This window comes from Cervus elaphus, chromosome 19 (genome assembly GCF_910594005.1).
Source record: "Cervus elaphus chromosome 19, mCerEla1.1, whole genome shotgun sequence".
NCBI lineage: Eukaryota > Metazoa > Chordata > Mammalia > Artiodactyla > Cervidae > Cervus > Cervus elaphus.
The window spans coordinates 58,898,430-58,918,307 of record NC_057833.1 but is presented as its reverse complement, the minus strand read 5'-3'; the positions used below and the strand labels follow the sequence as shown (position 1 = coordinate 58,918,307).

At 38.6% G+C, this 19,878-nt stretch overlaps 2 protein-coding genes across 31 annotated transcripts in view; both read right to left on the bottom strand.

Moving 5' to 3' along the window:
• ZBTB20 (zinc finger and BTB domain containing 20) overlaps positions 1-19,878 on the bottom strand; it is an 848,937-nt gene that overhangs the window by 374,292 nt on the left and 454,767 nt on the right. The gene's annotated exons all lie outside the window — the stretch shown is intronic.
• On the bottom strand, positions 5,167-6,398 carry LOC122675412 (60S acidic ribosomal protein P1-like). Its single transcript, XM_043874128.1, has one exon. The coding sequence runs from the start codon at positions 5,557-5,559 to the stop codon at positions 5,215-5,217; it is 345 nt and encodes a 114-aa protein (XP_043730063.1). The 5' UTR covers positions 5,560-6,398; the 3' UTR covers positions 5,167-5,214.

The following is a 19,878-nucleotide window of genomic DNA, read 5'->3' as shown; positions in this document are numbered from 1 at the left end:
CCAGTCCTCTGAGCCTGTCTGATGCTTCTTGTGCCACATAATGAGTTCCCAGAGCTGAGGCTAGAAAGTATGGGTGAAGTTGACTGTGCTGCTAGGCACAGGACCATCCTGTACCTGAGTGCCCTCCTATGGCTGAGGACAATCACTAAAGTGATAAAAAGAAATAGAAATTCTCTTTATTAGCAGCCAGTTAGAGAGCAAGGCAGGAAGCCTGTACCCTTTTTGAATGTGTTTGTAAATGGTGACTAGAAAAAAAATCACCAGAGGTCACCTAAAGGAAAGAACAAGAGTTTGAGGTTACATTTCTGATCTTCCAAAGTTAACTTTTCTCCCATTTCAGCTTAGGAAATAAAAATAGATGCCTACTCCATCCATTTTTCAAGGATGATTCAATGACTGGCAGCCATGTGCCCACAGTTTATACCTAGCACCTAGCACAGTGCTCGGCACATTCTCTATGTTCAGCAATACTTGTTGAAACAGTAAAATGATTACGGAAGAAGCGGCTCGGTAGGAATAGTATAGTAGAAAAGCTTCAGAAAATATATGCCAAAGATTTACAGGAAATCTTAGGCTGTGCTTAGACTGTAGACACAAAATAATGATGTAGATAAAGTGTCAAACAGTTATTTGGGGATCAGCTGACTTTATTTCATTTTATTAGAAACAAAGCTTAACAAAATTGTAATACTAGTAATATCAGCAAAGTTTTGTGTTCATTTCCACCATCCCTTCGGACTATTTTTCATTTCAGTCTTGAGCACAGAAAAATCCATTTTAATTTCCATGGACACATTCTAAAGGAAAAGTCATGGGATAGCAACATAATTCATCTTTTAAAAAATCCTGAGAAGAATGTAGCCATTTAGTAATGGGGGAAAATATAGCTTTTTGTTGAAGGGCAAGGCAGGTTGAGTTTTGATTAGGTTATGCAAATTTAAATTAATAGAAAGGCAACCAAGAATGTACTGATTTCCATTTTCTTGGTTACACAGGAGTTTTAAATTTCTGGATTAGAAAGTCAGAAATGCCATCTTTCAGCTAATTGGTGAATAAGACCTTTAGAGAAAGAGTTGCAAGTATAATATTCCAGTTGAAGATTTAACTTAAAGTGTGTTTGGCAATGGTAGCCATAGTACTTTTTATAAAGTGGAGCTACCTTCTTGTTAACTCATCTGGGACTAAGCATGTACAAATCAGTAAAAACTTCCAAAAGGTTTTTTTTTTTTTTGATCATTAGTATGATCTAATCTAATTCAGAACTTCCTTCAACAAGCATCCAAGCAGCAGGTCAACAAGATCATTCCATGTGCTGTTTCATTTCATGGATTCTTAAAAGTGGATGAGAATATGCCTGTACCCCTACTTTGTATGTGAAGATTATGAAGCTCAGAAGATAATTTTCTCAGGAGTTTATATTTTGAGACAGAGCTGAGACTTGTACCTAAGGTTCACAGTTCATTTCTCCACAGGACAGAGTAAGTCAAAGCTGCATAAAGTGAATCTTATTTTAAATGCTATAAGGAGAGATTTCAAATGTTTTTTTATAAGATAAAGACTGCTTACATTATGTAAAATGTTCCCCTCAAAGCTATCTTATAATTTTCCATCTTTAACCTGAGTCTCCTCTTCCTCCTCTTTTTCTTCCTCCTTATTCTTTAGACCTTTGGATTGAGTCTCTCTTACTCTGTTTCTCACTCATTTATCTCTATACCTGGCTTTACCTGGTGACTCAGATGGTAAAGAATCTGCCTGCAATGCAGGAGCCCTGGCTTCAATTCCTGAGTTGGGAAGATCTCCTGGAGAAGGAAATGGCTACCCACTCCAGTCTTCTTGCCTGGAGAATTCCACAGACAAAGGAGCCTGGTGGGCTACAATCCATGCAGCCGCAAAGAGTCAGACGCGACTGAGTGACTAACACACTGGCTTTAAATTCTTCCCCTTTTCTCACTTTTTATCTGCTTCTACGTTTATTTATTAGTCTTCTTCATAAAAATAATTTCTTTTTTTAAATGTGTTTTGAGAGTCTCAGAAATTTTAAAGGAAGAAAAGGTTTGGATTTAGCACTATATAAAAAATAGGTATTTGGTATACATTTAAATGTTTTAAAAACTAAAACAAGGTGCTGACAACCTGAGGGTAAACTACAGCTGTAGGCTCTGCCTGTGTTACAGCTGTCTAGACCTCCAAACTGCCGGGGAGGAAACTGGGCCTTGTGTTACAGGAATCTCATCCAAGATAGAGAGCAAAGGCTCACAATCTCCAGACACGACCACTCATTTTTCTACCACATCAGGTCACCTTTCTGTTTCCTTTTCTTTCTTTTTATTCCACAGTCACAACTATTTTGAGACTGATTGTGGCATAGCAGGAAGAGATCTAGAGAAATCCTAGTGACTTAATGTGGTTTAATAACATTGGCCAAACTCTCAATGCCAAAAAAAGACAGAGAGCTGCATACTAAATCTGCAGTTACACAGAAAGTGAAGTCTGAGGAGGTTCAAAGTGAGCTTAGATCCGATAAAGAGATCTCTGTATAACAGGGACATTGCTGCAAGAATCATTTAGATTGTGTCACTGTTTCCTTTATAAAGCTTAACTCCTGTGGGCTTTACAATTCAGTTAAAATGATTGGCTCTAGGCTGAAATGAAGCTCTAGATATCTTAGAGTGGGAGGTGTTTTTGTTTTTTTGTTTTTTTCTCCCTGCTTATTCCTTAACAAAGAAGGTATACAGCAACTATTTAGCCATTTCAATGACATCTCTAATACTTTGGCCACCTGATGCAAAAGAGCCAACTCATTGGAAAAGACCTGATGCTGGGAAAGATAGAGGGCAAAAGGAGTAGGAGGCAACAGAGAATGAGACGGTTGGATGGTATCACCAAATCAATGGACATGAACTTGAGCAAACTCTGGGAAATAGTGAAGGAGAGGGAAGTCTGGCATGCTGCAGTCCATGGGGTTGCAAAGAGTTGGACATGACTGAGCAACTGAACAATAACAATGCCATCTGGATTCTGACTGCACATGCATGTGTGTTAAGTCACTTCAGTTGTGTCTGCCTCTTTGTGACCCCATGGATCATGGCCTACCAGGCTGCTGTGTCCATGGGATTCTCCAGGCAAGAATGCTGGAGTGGGTTGCCATTTCCTCCTCCAGAGTTCTTCCCAACCCAGGGATCGAACTCGCATCTCAAGCTTCCTGCATTGGCAGGCATGTGCTTTACCACTTGTGCCACCTGGGAAGCCCTTTCTGGTCGCACACCTCGCCCTAAAAGAGTAGGTGCTAATCAAGGAGACTAATCTACACTGAGCAAAAGTGAGTAACATCCACTGTGGAAAGAAGGATATGAAGTTGGTACAAGGATGGGCAATAAGTGGATGTTTTATTATTTCAAAAGACTTAATGTACATCACTTGGATAGATATTTCATTACACTTTATTGATATGAATAGGATTCTGGCAATACTTTGGTAAAAGTCTACCATTTCTATTTGTTGACTAGAAAATATTACAATTACAGGAGGCAGAAATTCCTGGTGGTTTCCTTAGATCTCCTTCTTTGTAAGCCCATTACCAGGGTAGCTATAATAATCAATAATTTTTTAAATGCCTTATTCTTATGTCTTTAGCATTGGTTAATGTCTATAGCATGATGCTAGCCACAATGGTGAGAAGGGTTAGGAGGAGGAAGTCCCAGACAGAAGTTAAAATTAAAAGGCCAGAAGCAAACTAGCATTTACTGAATACATATTATGTGCTACATCCTTCCATGATATCATTCATTTAATACAAATCCCCTGTGAATTAAGACTGGCCTAAGTTTCATAGATTAGCAACCTAGTTACAGAGCTGTTAGCTTAATTTGCTTAAGGACACAGCTAATTAAAAAGTTGTGGTGAGGAGAGTTAGGACATATTGGACTCCCATAGTGGTTCATAGGTAGTGTAATGTACCACAAGGCCAGGAACAGAATATGAAGCCATCTAACCAAAAAAAAACTCTCTACACCAATGATGAGAACCACCAAAAGTCCCAAGTAGGGGGTGGGAAGGATAAATGACTCCTAAAAAAAAATAGAATCTAGCTTTGCTCTCGGCTATGACAAATCCTTGTTTTCCAAATTCATATCTGGAAAATGTTCCTTATCAAAGGTAAAGAAATGCACAGTTTCTCAGGAATCTTTCAATCACACCAGCTATTTGAGTGTTTCTAAAAATTCCTTTAAAGATTTATACTGAATAAAGGTAAAAAATATAATAAAATTTGACTAAAATTTGATGATTAGCATATTAACAATTGATTGTATCTATGTATGTATATTTGTGTCTACGTGTATTACATACATTTTTTCTTTATGCCAAAGCTTATGATAATTATTGTACTATGAAGTACTTGACAGAGTCTAAACAATGGATCTGTTAAGCCAGGAGGAAAGGAATGAAACAAAGAATAAGTAAAGGAGAAGCATGTGTGTGTGTGTGTGTGTGTGTATGTGTGTGTGCATGTGTATGTATGTGTATACATAATTTTCCTCAGAATTTTAGTCCAAAAATATTTAAGCTAAATAAGCCATAATGCTGTAAGTCTACATTGTGTATACATGTTTGTGTGCATACATTTTTTCACTCCTTGCCAAAATTTTAATTACTATAAAGTACTTGACAAAATCTAAACAAAATCTGAATATGTTAGGCCAGGACAAAGGGAAAGAAGCAAAGAACAAGAAAAATGGAATGTGTGTGTGTGTATGTGTGTGTGTGTGTAGACAAAAAGTTTTACTATGTTAATCTGGCAAACAGCTATTTTTCAAAAGTCTGCTTTTCTATAGTGAATCTTTTATATGTAGACATATTATTTTATACTACTCATAAATAAACACTTGTTGAAAATAACATTAGAACACATCAAGTAAGTAAGAGCAGTTTTGGAAAGTCTATAGTTTGAAGTACTATTGAGTTTACCAACTTTATACATTGCTAGGAAGTATTCTTTCAAAATAATTAATAAAATGGAGAGTATGCTCCATTTTTCACACACTACAGGTTTTTGGAATGAATTTTTCACAACTGTATTAGTGCGTGTGTGTGTGTGTGTGTGTGTGTGTGTGTGTGTGTGTGTGTGACATATTATTCTCAGGACCTCTGGGACATTTTTCTTAATAATTTTTTTTTAACAGCTCAGCTTTTTATTGAATGTGTTACTAAAGAGTTTTAGTCAAAAAGATCAAAGCCCGTGTCATCATCAGACTCTTCAGATTCTTCTTTCTTTGCTTTTACTTTCTCCTCCTCAGCTGGGGCAGCAATGGTGGATGGGGCAGGACCTCCTGCTGGTGCAGCACCAGCTGCCGGGGCAGGTCCACCAGCCCCCACATAGCAGATGAGGCTCCTGATGTTGACATCGGCCAAAGCCTTTGCAAACAAACCTGGCCATAAAGGCTCAACATTTACACCGGCTGCTTTAATGAGGGTATTGATCTTATCCTCCATGACCGTCACCTCATCATTGTGCAGAATGAGGGCAGAATAGATGCAAGCGAGCTCCGAGACAGAGGCCATGGTGTGGGTGAGTGCTAGGTAGGGGATGCCGGGTGCGGTGCTAGTCACCGGATGAAGTGAGGGCCTCACCCCAAAACGGCCTTAGCTTCCTTGGAAGAACCGAGCACCTTAGTGGCAGCGGAGGAAAGACTTAATAAATTTTTAAAGTCAAAATTTGGTAAGGAAGTTAAAGTAATAGCAGCAAAACAGGTCTGAAACGAAGAATGAACAGTTCTTAGGCAGCGCTAATTTATTTCTCAAGTTTTAATGAGTCCTTGCTCTGTCCTTCCCTCCTCTTCTTGCTCAAGTCTGAATGTGTTTGAGAGCAAATAGGAAGAAACAGTAGCTTCTGGCTTCAAAGAAGCACAAAAGAGGCGAGAACTAGATCACCTCCTGGGCTCCCATTTCCTTCCTTTATAAGAAAAAGCAATAGTAAAATGATCAACAGGAAAAGCGATGACAAGGACTTTGACAGTTCTGTGGTGTGAGGCAAAAGCAGGATTTGCATCTGCATAATTTCAGGGACTTTCTTCAAAATTGAGGTCCTCTGGATATTCTTATAATAATGCTGAAAAAGTGACATGATCTGTTGTGGAAATAGGTGAGATTTATGGGAAAGAGGAGGCACTCTTTATTTTCATATGGTATTTAAACTCATGATCAAGATGTAACTTTCAACATTAAAGAAAATTACCCAGTTAACTCGAACCTACTCAAAATAACTCACAGTACCCTCCCCACTAAAACAAAACAAAATAAAGCAAAACTCGCAACCAGTTATTTTGACTGGTGCAAACAGTGACATGAAAGTAACAGATGGAAGCCCAGTTTTACTCACACAACATACTCACTAAACACAATCACACGCAGTCCCACGAAAATAACTTAACAATGGTGACTATGGCCTTATGCTTCAAAATATCTCTTTTAGGTGAGTTTCCTTAAAGACTTCAGGGGGCTTGTGAAAAATAACATAGAATGAAACTAACTCATCTGTCCATACCTTGAAACGGGAAAGAGCTGCCAATCACAGCCTACAAAGAGGAATCTTGTCACCTTTGTCAAGTCCTTTCTGAGGACTGGAACAGGTGTTCTTTTCTTATGCATTATTTTTTTTTGTTGTCTGGTAGTATTTTTAGGAAGGGTGATGATATATCTGTACTTTTAAAAACACCACATTACATAGCATCTAAAAACTTTCATAAATCAAATAATTAAAAGTAACAAATCTTCCTGCTAATTGCTCCTCAAAGTTGAAAGAAAGGTTATTTTCTTACCTTACACCATGCCTTCTGATCTGACAGTGTCATTCAATGGATAATTTCAATGTCAGTTACTGATTTTCACCTCTTTTATTACAGAGACTTCCAGCAATAATGAAATGGTGCTGATCTGCTTGCGTTCATTCTATATAAGGTCTATATTTATATACTTTGCTTCTATTTAGATCTATATTTATCTGCTTTATCTGCCTACAGTGCATCTGTTTCTCATACACACAGACATATATTTATATATATACACACATACTGTATATATATATATAGGTTATATATAAACACACATACCCACAAAAATGTATGAATGTATGCTAGTGTGCTTATTTCAACAAGCATGCAGGTGCATAAATACTCAGACACATGACAAATACACAAAGAACATAAATGTACATGTAAACAGAGTTGCATGGCGAGAAGGATACCTCAACAACAGGTCTGTCTCGATACTTGGCTCTTGGCCTCTGAGGTTTTACACACTCTGAGTGACAGCTATGTTCAACTCTGGGAAGAAGAAAAGTCTTCAGAAGGAAAAACTGTATAACTAAGTAGAGAGCATTCATTCTGATTTATTCAATTTTAAGATGAGGAAACAGACACTGTGAGGCTAAGAGCAAAGATTTTACAGCTTTTTAGTGGCAGAGCTGGAAACAGAACTGGGGTCTCTGCCTTCTAGACACTCTTTTATTATTCCGAATGGAAACAATGAAAACATTTTGATCAAACCCAATATCATCTTCTAATTTCCACTCTTTTCTAGTTTCCCCTTTCCTTGCTGCATAAAATCTAAGCAACCAACGTTCACTGAGGGTCAGGCACTGTACCACTCTACCAAATGTGCTATTTCATTTAATCTGCACAATATCTCTATAAAGTGGGTATTATTATTCATGTTCATCTTACAGATAAAAAAAACCTGAGGCTTGGTGGGTTAAATAACTCATTCAAAGTGACACAGCTCATAAGAAAAAGAGCTGAGCTCCTGTGACACTATGAGGCCCATGTTTTCTCCACTATATAATAATGCTTTTCTTAATACACACCTCAATATCCTACGAACTTCCTCTCCTCCCCACAGCCTAACCATCATACAAACCTAGTAACTGGTCTGTCTCAGACACATAACAAGCCTAAAGCAGAGATTCTCTCAGACTAAGAAAACAGTAAAGAAGAATGGAACAGGTATAAGTTACATGTCTCCAGTATGCAGCACATATCCACTAATGGAAGCTGAAACATACAAAAAGCAGATCGAAAAATTGTCCCATGGGTAGTCTCATGTGATTTAAAGTCTTAATAACTTCTAGTCTATGAATGTTTGATGTCATTTTCACCAAAGGATTATAGCAAACTGATGAAGGAGATCAGATGGGAAACAGAGGCACAAGAAAGCAAAGGGAAGATAGCAAAAGGAAGAAAGACACCCTCGTCTCTTTCTCCTCTCCTGGGGCATTGCTTCTAAAACAAACACCCATCAAGATGTACAGAACTAGATTCCATGTATATGTGTTAATATACAATATTTGCTTTCCTCTTTCTGACTTACTTCACTTTGTATAATAGACTCTAGGTTCATTCACCTCATCAGAACCAACTCAAATGCATTCCTTTCTATAGCTGAGTAATATTTCACTGTGTATATGTACCACAAGATGGTACTGATGAACTCATTTACAGGCTAGCAATGGAGATGTAGACATAAGAGAACAGAATTTTTGGACACAGGAGTTGGGGACGAGAGGGTGGGACGAAAGGAGAGAGTAGTATGGAAATATATATATTACCACACATAAAACAGACAGCCAGTGGGAACTGCTGTATGCCTACTCAGGGAGATCAAGCCAGTGTTCTGGGACAACCTAGATGGGTGGGGTGGGGCGAGAGGTGGAGGGGAGGCTCACGAGGGAGGGATCATAGTATACCTACGACTGATTCGCGCTGCTGTATGGCAGAAAACAACACAATATTGTAAAGCAATTATCCCACAATTAAAAATAAATAAATAAATAAAAAAGAAATACAGAGCTAGTACCAATACTTGGTATCTTGCCTACACTGAATGGTGCAGAACAAATTCAGAAAAGGAACTATGTCTACATATGGTAAGGTAATTTTACACACATTTCCTCAGTTAGTAACCAGTCATGAGCTATCCCAATACATAGGAGCTTTACACTTTGTTCTGTTCACACAGAACCCAGTACGAGGAGATGCCATGTGGATCTGTGAAACTCCCTGGGGCATACTGCATCCATAAGCCAAGGGAACAGAAATTACACCGATCCATACGTGCAGCTCTTCATCTGTGACATATTGATAATTACTCTTTATTTGTGAATTACATCCAAGTTATAAAGACAAGTTTCAGACATTTGTCACAAACAGGGTATATTCTAGTTAACTCTTTCAGAACAGCATCTCAGTATGGGTGTATAGGAAATGGGAGCTGTCATATGATGGAGTATGATTTTGTAGAAAGATTATGGCCTTGAAACAGAGACTGACTTGAGACTGAATCCCAGGTCTTCTGCTTGCTAGCAATATAAATATAGGCACATCACTTAAACAACTCTGAATCTGTTTCATCACCTGTGGAATGAAGAATAAAACTACCTATTTTGCAGGAACATTATGAGGATTAGAGATAGTCCCAGTGCAATGTCCTACTCATAAAGAGGGGCATTAAATATTAATTATTGTATGTTTAAGAAGGCCTTTTGGCTGTGACTTTCTATTGTAGATCTGATACAGGATTCTTCTGGAGTACTTTTTATGTTCATTTAATCAAAGATAAACTTTCTGGTGATCAGGTATGTTCCAAGTAATGACAGAAAAAAATCATTTCAAGGAGTAACATTTTCACTGGAAGATCTTAAAGTACTTAATAACCCTCGACTTTTGTGATTGCTGGTACTCTCATTTAAGGATTGTGCAAAACGAAGCTCCAGGATACATCCCCCAAATGAATTGTAATAAAAAAAATTCACCAGCAGGAGTGAGTAGAATTTCTCTCTCTAACATCTAAACCCCATAGTGTCCAGCTGAGTAATAACTGCTGCAAGGTCACAGATACAAAGGGCCATGCTTTCCCCAAGGCTCTTAGAGATTATTCACCGAGGCCAAAAACATTAGGTAATGCTGTGTACAGCTGCTGAGATAACAGGGCTGAGTCAGGGTTAGGTCAGGGTTTCAGGTTATAGGGGTGGGGTGAAGAGTGGCTTTCAGATCAAATGATGAGAGAAGTTTAATTTAAGCAGAGAATGAGCCATACAGTATTGAATGTAAGAGGAAAGGAAAGGGGAGACAGCCACAGCCAAGAGGAGGTGGGTGGGAACACAGACTCTGTGGGGCTCAAATGGGTAAATCTGTGCCTCCCAGAGGAAACTCTCCCGTGTTCATGCACACTGAGACATGAACAAAAAAGCCCAGGGTGCAGCATAAATCCTGCCATCCCAATAACACACACAGATGTTCCACCATTGTTTTCTTTTACTCACATTTTAATTAAGAGATCAGAATCAAGCATTAAAATGTTATTAAATGGCTTGTTTACATTTTCACTATATGTCATTTATTATGCATTTTCTAAATGTGTGCATATCTATTCAGAAGGATTATTTGGAATTTTTATGTCAGTGTTACAACTGTCCCTCTAACTCAGGCCACTTTCAGCTAACTGGGTAACCATGGGAAAGCCTTTCTGGTCCAAGCAGTGCACTACAGACTCTCACTTTAATTCTCAGTCAAGCAATACCCTGTGTCCTGTATCCATCTCACTCAGTCGTGTCCGACTCTTTGCAACACGACGGACCACAGCCTGCCAGGATCCTCTGTCCATGGGGATTCTCCAGGCAAGAATACTGGAGTGGGTTGCCATGCCCTCCTCCAGGGGATCTTCCCAATCCAGAGATCGAACCCAGGTCTTCTACACTGCAGGTAGATTTTTTTTTTTTTTTTTTTTATCATCTGAGCCACCAGGGAAGCCCAAGAATACTGGAGTGGGTAGCCTATCCCTTCTCCAGGGGAACTTCCTGACCCAGGAATTGAATCGGGGTCTCCTGTAGTCTGTCCATATCATATGGTTCAAGCATATTGTTTAATCATATGGTTAAACAAAAGGGCATTGTCCTAGAAGCCCACGATTCACATAATGCCTTATGAATAATGGTAATGGAGTTGTATGATCTCAGAGGGCAGGACTCATGTCTCCTGCATGTTCAGCTCAGTGCTAGCACATTGGGACTGCTCAATCAGTCCAAATAAAGAGGTGGATTTTTTTGTTGTTTCTTTCTTTTTCTTTGTCTGTTTTTTTTTTTGTCTAGGGTAAGCAGAACACTTTTATAGAGCAGGCCTAAGATAGGAATACATTCTAATTCCACTGTCAAATTATATTCTTTCATCTGTCTCATTTAGAGCATAAATGATCTAAAACAGCTTTATGTATAACCTTAAGGTAAGAGTTAAGTGGAGTCTGCTATAACTGGTGGACCAGATAGGACTCAGAGAAGAGTGATTGGTACCACTTTAAATCAAGTTTCTTTTGGAAGGAAACTTTAAGACGTTACCACAGACAGAATAAAATTGGCACAACTCTTGGGAGACTGTCTTAGCAATATGTATATAAAACTTTAAAAGATATAAATGCTATTTGATCCAGAAATTTCACATCTAGGAATTTATCTAAGGGAAATAATCAAAGATCTGCACAAAGATTAAGAAGCAAGTGCTTCTCATGGTTTACTTACAACTGTGAAAAACTGAAAACCTTGTCTGATGACAGAGGGCTGATGAAATAAATGATAGTACATCCATATAGTGGAATGTGTGTGCTCAGTCAATTCATGTCTGATTCTGCAAACCTATGGACTGTAGCCTGCCAAGCTCCTCTGTCCATGGGATTCTCCAGGCAAGAATACTGGAGTGGGTTGCCAAGTCCTCCTCCAGGGAACCTTCCTGACTCAGGGATCAAACCCACGTCTCCTGCATTACAGGCAGATTTTTTACCTCTGAGCCACCTGGGCAGCTCATATAGTGGAATGCTATGCAGCTATTAAAAGTAATATTAGGAACGGAATAAATGAAAAATGCATATTAACCAATAATATGAAAAGGTCTAGTGTATAAGTAACTACTCTTATGTTAAAAATTGTTTAAGTGGTAGATGTGTACACACATAATGGAAAGATTGGAAAATATATACTTAAACACTAAAATTCATTGTTTCTGGACAGAGGAATTTTAAATAATTTTTATTTATTTTGAACTTTTTCATAATTAACATTACAGCAAAATATTACTTAAAATATTAATCTACACTAACCTTCCTTCCCTAAAGTTCTATAAAGTTATTTTCTATAGGCATTTTTGTCCCTAGTAGTTTTCTCTCTATTTTTTAGAGATAGTATATATTGCTTTCTAAACTTTTCAGTGTCTGAGACTATGTAGTTACAATAGATCCTTTATTTCTTAAATCAAAATCTTTGATAACCCTAAGACTGTCTTGGGTGTCTCCTTAAGAATACTCCAATGACCTGTGAGTTAATCTTAAAAATTAGAACAGAGCTGCTGTACATATTTATCATAAAGTCCTAAATTTTGCTTTCAGTTCAGGCTTTATAATAGCAATTAATATCATTAAGATATATTATTTAGGCCCACAGCTTAATATGTAATGCCCTTTAGGATTTCCAAACTCTTTCATTTATTTCACCGGTGCTATATTGTTTAATAAGATGCTGATCCTACAGAGTATAGGCCCCCAACTCCCAGGCCATGAACTATGACAAGGTCTGTGGCCTGTTAGGAACTGGGCTGCACAGCAGGTGAGCTGCAGGCAAGCCAGTGAAGCTTCACCTGTATTTATAGCCACCCCCCATTGCTTGCATTATCACCTGAGCTCTGCTTCCTGTCAAACCAATGGTGTCATTAGATTCTCCTAGGCCTGTGAACCCTACTGTGAACTGCACATGTGAGGAATCTAGATTGCTCACACCTAATGAGAATCATCTTGAAATCACCCCTCCCCCCCACATACCAGTCCATGGAAAAATTGTTTTCCACGAAACTAGTCCCTGCGACCAAAAAAGTTGGGGACCACTGCTATAGAGAATAAATAAAACATAGAGTCAACCATTCAGGAAGAAATCATCATAGCTTTGGTCAAATAAGGAGGAGCTTAATTCAATGCAGTCTAATTCCCTATGTGGTATTTGATGTAATAATCCCTGTACTTCTCATACTGGCTGCTCCTTGTAAAAGATTAATATTCACCTGCACACCCACACCCAGGCACAGGTGATTGTGCAAGGGACCATAAAGTAGGAAGAAAATGAAGGAACCATAACAGGCCACAGGTGGTTCCAAGTTATAAAAAGCAGGAAAAGGATGTACAGTCTATTAATACTAAAAGAACACTAGGCAGAAATGTGGAGAAAAGCCAAGCCATGATATTTAGTCTAGTATCGTAAAGTTTCATGAACTCCTGGCACAAAGGTTCCTGGAGCAATCCTGGATCTGGAGTGACCTCTCCAGAACCTATCCTTAGAATTTTTTTATTGTGCACCTCAAAAACATATCCTCCTCACTTGAACAAACTGTGTGTCTGTTTGTTTAAATAAAATAATAATAATAATAAAACAATAACATGTGACAGCCAAACTTAGAGGCTACATTAGAATCTAAAACACAGACTTTCCTGAAACCCGAGTTTCTGATTTCACCATGGTAATTTCACATAGCTGAAGTGGAGCATCACAAGTTTGTAGATCGGGTCTATAGGATTATAAATTTAGGTCCATGATATAGAATAGCATAGCAACCACTTACAAAGATAGGGAGTTACACTTGAAATCAATTTGTAAGCTCTGGATAATGGCAGCAAACGAATCTGAACCCTACAAACATCTTCCAAAAGTAATGTAGATCAAAAGGAGAGAAAATAAAGCCACAACTTATGCCTATAGCACAAACTAAAGAGAGACAAAGTTACAAACCTCAAGTTCTGTGAAGGTAGGGTAATAAATCTTCTAAAACAAGAAAAGTCAGCACACGCACCCACATAACTGGAGACAACTCTACCTAGGAGCTCAGCAGGACTATTAACTCTGGAGAAAGTGCTAGTTGCTCAGGTGTGTCCTACTCTTTGGAAACCCTAAGGACTGCAGCCCACCAGGCTCCACTGTCCATGGGGTTTTCCAGGCAAGAAGACTGGAGTGGGTTGCCATGCCCTCCTCCAGAGGATCTTCCTGACCCAGGCATCAAACTGTGTCTCCTGCATTGCAGGCGGATTCTTCACCCACTGAACCATCAAGGAAACCCCTATTAATTGCAGTAAATAATCATAGTTTTAGGGAAGAGGTATGCCCTGGAAGAAGTTCCCCATGTGAGGAGAAAAACAAACAAACAAACAAAACAAATGGTAGGGCCCTTCCAAGACCTATGGAATCAGAATTTCTGGAAGTGACACTCCTGACTTCTCCCTATCTGGAAAGCCCTGCCTGCTCCTTCCTGCTTAAGTCTTCCTCAGTTCCAAAATTAGGTTCCAGTTTTACCTGTCTTCTTCTAACTCACACTAATCCCACTCACATTAATAAACTACAGGAAATGTGTTTGCCCCTCTGTTTTGCATTATTATGGAAACAATTAGTTATGTTTGTCTTATATTCTAGTGAGATTGTAAACCATATGTGTCCTCAGTAAGTGTTCATATGGCTTTGTTGGTACGTCTTTACTATACACGTCCCAGACTTTCCAAAGACAGACAAATGAATGAAAGTAGCACCTGTATATTCATCATCAAATAATACAGGGTGTGCACATCTACCTCCAGAAACTGCTCAGAGTCCATTCCTTACACTCCATAGGCTTACATTCTAAAGAAAATATTTATGTAGAAGTAAAAACAACAACAACAACAAAAAAACAGTTTGCATCTTCAGCCCTAATCCCTGCTCTGAGCTCCTGAGTTACATATCTAACTGCCCTCTCAGTTTCTTCACTTGGATAAGAATCTCAAGGTCAACATGTCCCCACATGAATTCATAATTATCTCTGCCCCTAAATTTGCCCTGTCCTCTACATCCCTACAGTACCCCAATTCTGGAGTTACTGACACTGCCGTTCATCTGGTTGCTCAGGCCAAATACCTGTGACTCATCACACCTGATGTATTTCTTTTTATTCTACACCACATCAAATCTCTCTGCAACTGCCTTCAAATTACAGCTAAATTATTCACAAGTGAATCACTTTTCCTCCTCTCCACTGCCATGGTCCATCTCATACTCGGCTACCACAGTAAGTCCTAACTAGTCTTCCTGCTCCACCCTTGACCCCTTAGGTGTATTCTCCACAAAGTAGCCAGAGACTCTTTAATCTATAAATTAGATGATATGCCCTTTAAAAAAAAACTCCTATGGTTTCCCATCAGTCTTTACCATGGTCTTTCTGGAATATTTAAAAGCTGTTTTTACTTCACAACATCTATCCCCTCTGTCTAAATTCCTCTTCTTCTGATCACCTCATACTTGTAAAAGTGAAACAGTTAACTGCCCAGTCCTGTCCAACTTTTTGAGATCCATAGACGTGTAGCCAGCTAGGTTCTTCGGTCCATTGGATTCTCCAATCAAGAATAACAGAGTGGGTTGCCATGCCCTTCTCCAACCTCACACTTAGCTCCCTCTCATTATTGATATCTTTGCTCAAATATCTTCTGCTCAGTGAGACATTCCCTATCACCCTTATTTCAAACAACAGTTTCTCCATTACTTATCCCTGTTTTATACCCATTTGAATGCAGAGTTCCAAAGAATAGCAAGGAAAGATAAGAAAGCCTTCCTCAGTGATCAATGCAAAGAAATAGAGGAAAACAATAGAATGGGAAAAACTAGATATCTCTTAAAGAAAATTAGAGATACTAAGGGAACATTTCATGCAAAGATGGGCTCAATAAAGGACAGAAATGGTATGGACCTTACAAAAGCAGAAGATAATAAAAAGAGGTGGCAAGAATATACAGAAGAACTATACAAAAAAGATCTTCACAGCCCAGATGATCATGATTGTGTGAGCATTCACCTAGAGCCAGACATCCTGGAATGCGAAGTCAAGTGGGCCTTAGAAAGCATCATTACAAACAAAGCTAGTGGATGTGATGGAATTCCAGTTGAGCTATTTCAAAATCCTGAAAGATGATGCTGTGAAAGTGCTGCACTCAATATGCCAGCAAATTTGGAAAACTCAGCAGTGGCCACAGGACTGGAAAAGGTCAGTTTTCATTCCAATCCCCAGGAAAGGCAATGCCAAAGAATGCTCAAACTACTGCACAATTCCACTCATCTCACACGCTAGTAAAGTAATGCTTAAAATTCTCCAAGCCAGGCTTCAGCAATACATGAACCATGAACTTCCAGATGTTCAAGCTGGTTTTAGAAAAGGCAGAGGAACCAGAGATCAAATTGCCAACATCTGTTGGATCATCAAAAAAGCAAGGGAGTTCCAGAAAAACATCTATTTCTGCTTTATTGACTATGCCAAAGTCTTTGACTGTGTGGATCACAATAAACTATGGAAAATTTTGAAAGAGATGGGAATACCAGACCATCTGACCTGCCTGTTGAGAAATCTGTATTCAGGTCAGGAAGCAACAGTTAGAACTGGACATGGAACAACAGACTGGTTCCAAATAGGAAAAGGAGTATGTCAAGGCTGTATATTGTCACCCTGCTTATTTAACTTATATGCAGAGTACATCATGAGAAACGCTGGGCTGGAAGAAGCACAAGCTGGAATCAAGATTTCCGGGAGAAATATCAATAACCTCAGATATGTAGGTGACATCACCCTTATGGCAGAAAGTAAAGAAGAACTAAAGAGCCTCTTGATGAAAGTGAAAGAGGAGAGTGAAAAAGTTGGCTTTAAGCTCAACATTCAGAAAACTAAGATCATGGTATCTGGCCCCATCACTTCGTGGCAAATAGATGGGGAGACAGTGGCTGACTTTATTTTTCTGGGCTCCTAAATCACTGCAGATGGTGACTGCAGCCATGAAATTAGAAGATGCTTAGTCCTTGGAAAGAAAGTTGTGACCAACCTAGACAGCATATTAAAAAGCAGAGACATTACTTTGCCAACAAAGGTCCGTCTGGTCAAGGCTATGGTTTTCCCAGTGGTCATGTATGGATGTGAGAGTTGGACTATAAAGAAAGCTGAGCGCCAAAGAATTGATGGTTTTGAACTGTGGTTTGGAGAAGACTCTTGAGAGTCCCTCAGACTGCAAGGAGATCCAACCAGTCCATCCTAAAGGAAATAAGTACTGAATATTCATTGGAAGGACTGATTTTGAAGTCGAAACTCCAATACTTTGGCCACTTGATGCAAAGAACTGACTCATTTGAAAAGACCCTGATGCTGAGAAAGATTGAAGGCGGGAGGAGAAGGGGATGGCAGAGGATGAGATAGTTGGATGGCATCACTGACTTGATGGACATGAGTTTGAGTAAACTCTGGGAGCTGGTGATGGACAGAGAGGCCTGGCTTTCTGCAGTTCATGGGGTCTCAATGACTGAGCAACTAAACTGAACTGAACTGAACCCTGCATTGTTTTTTGTTTTTTTACTATATCTTATCATTATTTAAATGATACTTTTTTTGCTTCCTTTATTATTGCCCCTCCCTCCTTTCAATACAATGCAAATTTTATAGGGGACTTTGTTTAATTTCCCATAATTAGTATTAGAATAATACCTGAAGTATTATAGCTAGTTGATAGATCATAAGTGACTGAGTGAATAAGTGCATGGATAGAGTGTTCCAGTACTGATCAGTCTCATCCCAATCGCACCAACTTCAAATAGAAAACCTTTGTTCTGCCTGATGTAGTGGCTGCTCTAGCCTGTCCCAGAGGCCTCTGTTCTTTCCACTTGACTGCACAGGTCAATCTGGGCACCCACTTACATGCTACAGTTCAGGTCTTAGGATTACTGGTCTTGGGAAAAGTAAAGTCAAATTAGATGGTTAACTAAAAATCCTATCTCCGAGTCTATAAAGGGAATAGTTTTCCAGCCCAATTGACCCTGTTCACTTAGACTGGCACGGGATGGATGCTGACATGCCGATCTTGTGCCTGAGGAATTCCTGATCTAGAGGGGAAGTGAGACACCCTTTTATTTGTGAAAGTACCAAGTACAACTCCCCTTTGTATCTGAAAAGTTCGGAACATTTCTAAGCAGACAGTAAAGCTCCAATTAATGCTTATTAAACAAATGAACAAACTGATCCATGAAACATACAGTAACAGGATTTTAAGTGCCATTCCTCTATGTCTAGCCTTTGTGATAGTGTTAACTAATCTCAGTGAATAAAAAGTTGCCTCAATTAGACATATCATATGCAAAACTCATTCTTGCAAAATCTTTTTTCTCTTCGTAGATTAGATTAAAAGCTCATTGTGAGGGACCGTGTCATATCTATCTTGCATCCTCGGTTCTTAGCATGGGGTCTAGATGTAAAAGGAGAAAATTTCCAAAGCAAAGGATGAAGAAGTTTGAAGTCCTGGCAGGAATCTGTGAATATTAAGGAATGCCAGTCTGACATGATTATCAGATGTTAGGTGATGAAAACCTTGCCAACTAACATATGGATTCCTACCCTGTTTCTATGGAAGACTCGAGCTCTAAAATTATTTCCTGAACACAGGGGAGCAGAACTGATTCTGATTATTTACTATGAGACTGCTACTTTTCAGAATATTGCTGATCAAAGTGCTAGACACTCAATGCATGAAAATCTACACCTCTTTACTCAACTCTCTCTTACAGTTAGATAAAATGCTTTAGCAAATGGATGCTTAAAAAAGGGTTCTTAACAGCTGTTTTTTCACTAAATATGAAAGCCTTTCAAATACAAGATGAAATATAGAATAAAACCATTAAGTCAAATGTCTTGAGAGTATCTATTATGGTTAGAGTATTAATTGCCTTGCTTTGCCTGAGATTGAGGAGATTCATGGGATGGGCAACTGTCAAGGATAAAATAGGGAAATTTCTGGACTAGCCAAGGTGACGAAGATAGTTTGTCAAATAGATCATCAGATTTCATTTGTATCTATATGTAGGATTTCTATATAGCTTGTTAAATAAATTATCAGATTTCTTAGGTATCTATATGTAGAATTTCTACATAGCTATAGAATATAAGATAGATAACTAGGTATTGCCAGGCTACAAATACAAGCATGTGAGGAATTAGTCTTGTTGTAGTATACCATAAGAAGTGCAAATTCCTTCTCTTTTCATTTTCTCTCCATTTCCCTCCTACGGTCACCTTCTGACTTATGTTTAAAATTGTATGCTTGTATTGATTTTATTATAGTCAACAGATATTATTTTGGGTGTTAGGGCAATTTCTGTCTCTTCAAAAGAAAGGGAAAAGTGAGAACCAGCAGTGGAGACTGGTCTCAATTGACGCATGGGCTCATCTGTTTTTTACAGTCCCGAATGTGGTAATTTATGATGGTGATGTCATTGTGGGGAATTAAAATTTTCCTAACTCAGAATGTGTGTTTTCTACATATTCCAGAACTGAACACAAGGAGATTAACTTCCATAATCCAAGGTGAGATATCAAAAACTATCTCAGCCCAAATTCTGCTGAGCAATTTATTATGACAAACTGAGATAGACTCTTGCAGTCTCTTCCAGATTCTATGGTTCTTCTCGCAATCATTGTCTGGCTTTAAGAGGCTCCAAAAGAGTAATCCTCAGTGTTTGGGCACAGCATAGCCATCAGAATCTGGTCTACAGTCTGAAAAATAGTGCATTTTCCCAAGAGTTTACAATGCCAGATTTTAAATATCAAAGGGAAATATCTTCTTTCTAAATATGTCTGGTCAGTCTTAGCAACTAGACCTACTTTTGAGGCTCCATTTCTTTCGTGTCTTTTAATTAATGATAAAGAAGAAATATCTAAATTTATAATACCCATGGGACAGTGAAATTAGGGGAAAAAATTCTATTTGATGTGAGCCTTTTTTTTTTTTTAAGCTCCCATGACTAAGAAAATCAAC

What these genes read in the sequence shown, in the direction of transcription:
- LOC122675412 (XM_043874128.1), bottom strand. Translation starts at nt 5,559, where the DNA reads ATGGCCTCTGTCTCGGAGCTCGCTTGCATCTATTCTGCCCTCATTCTG.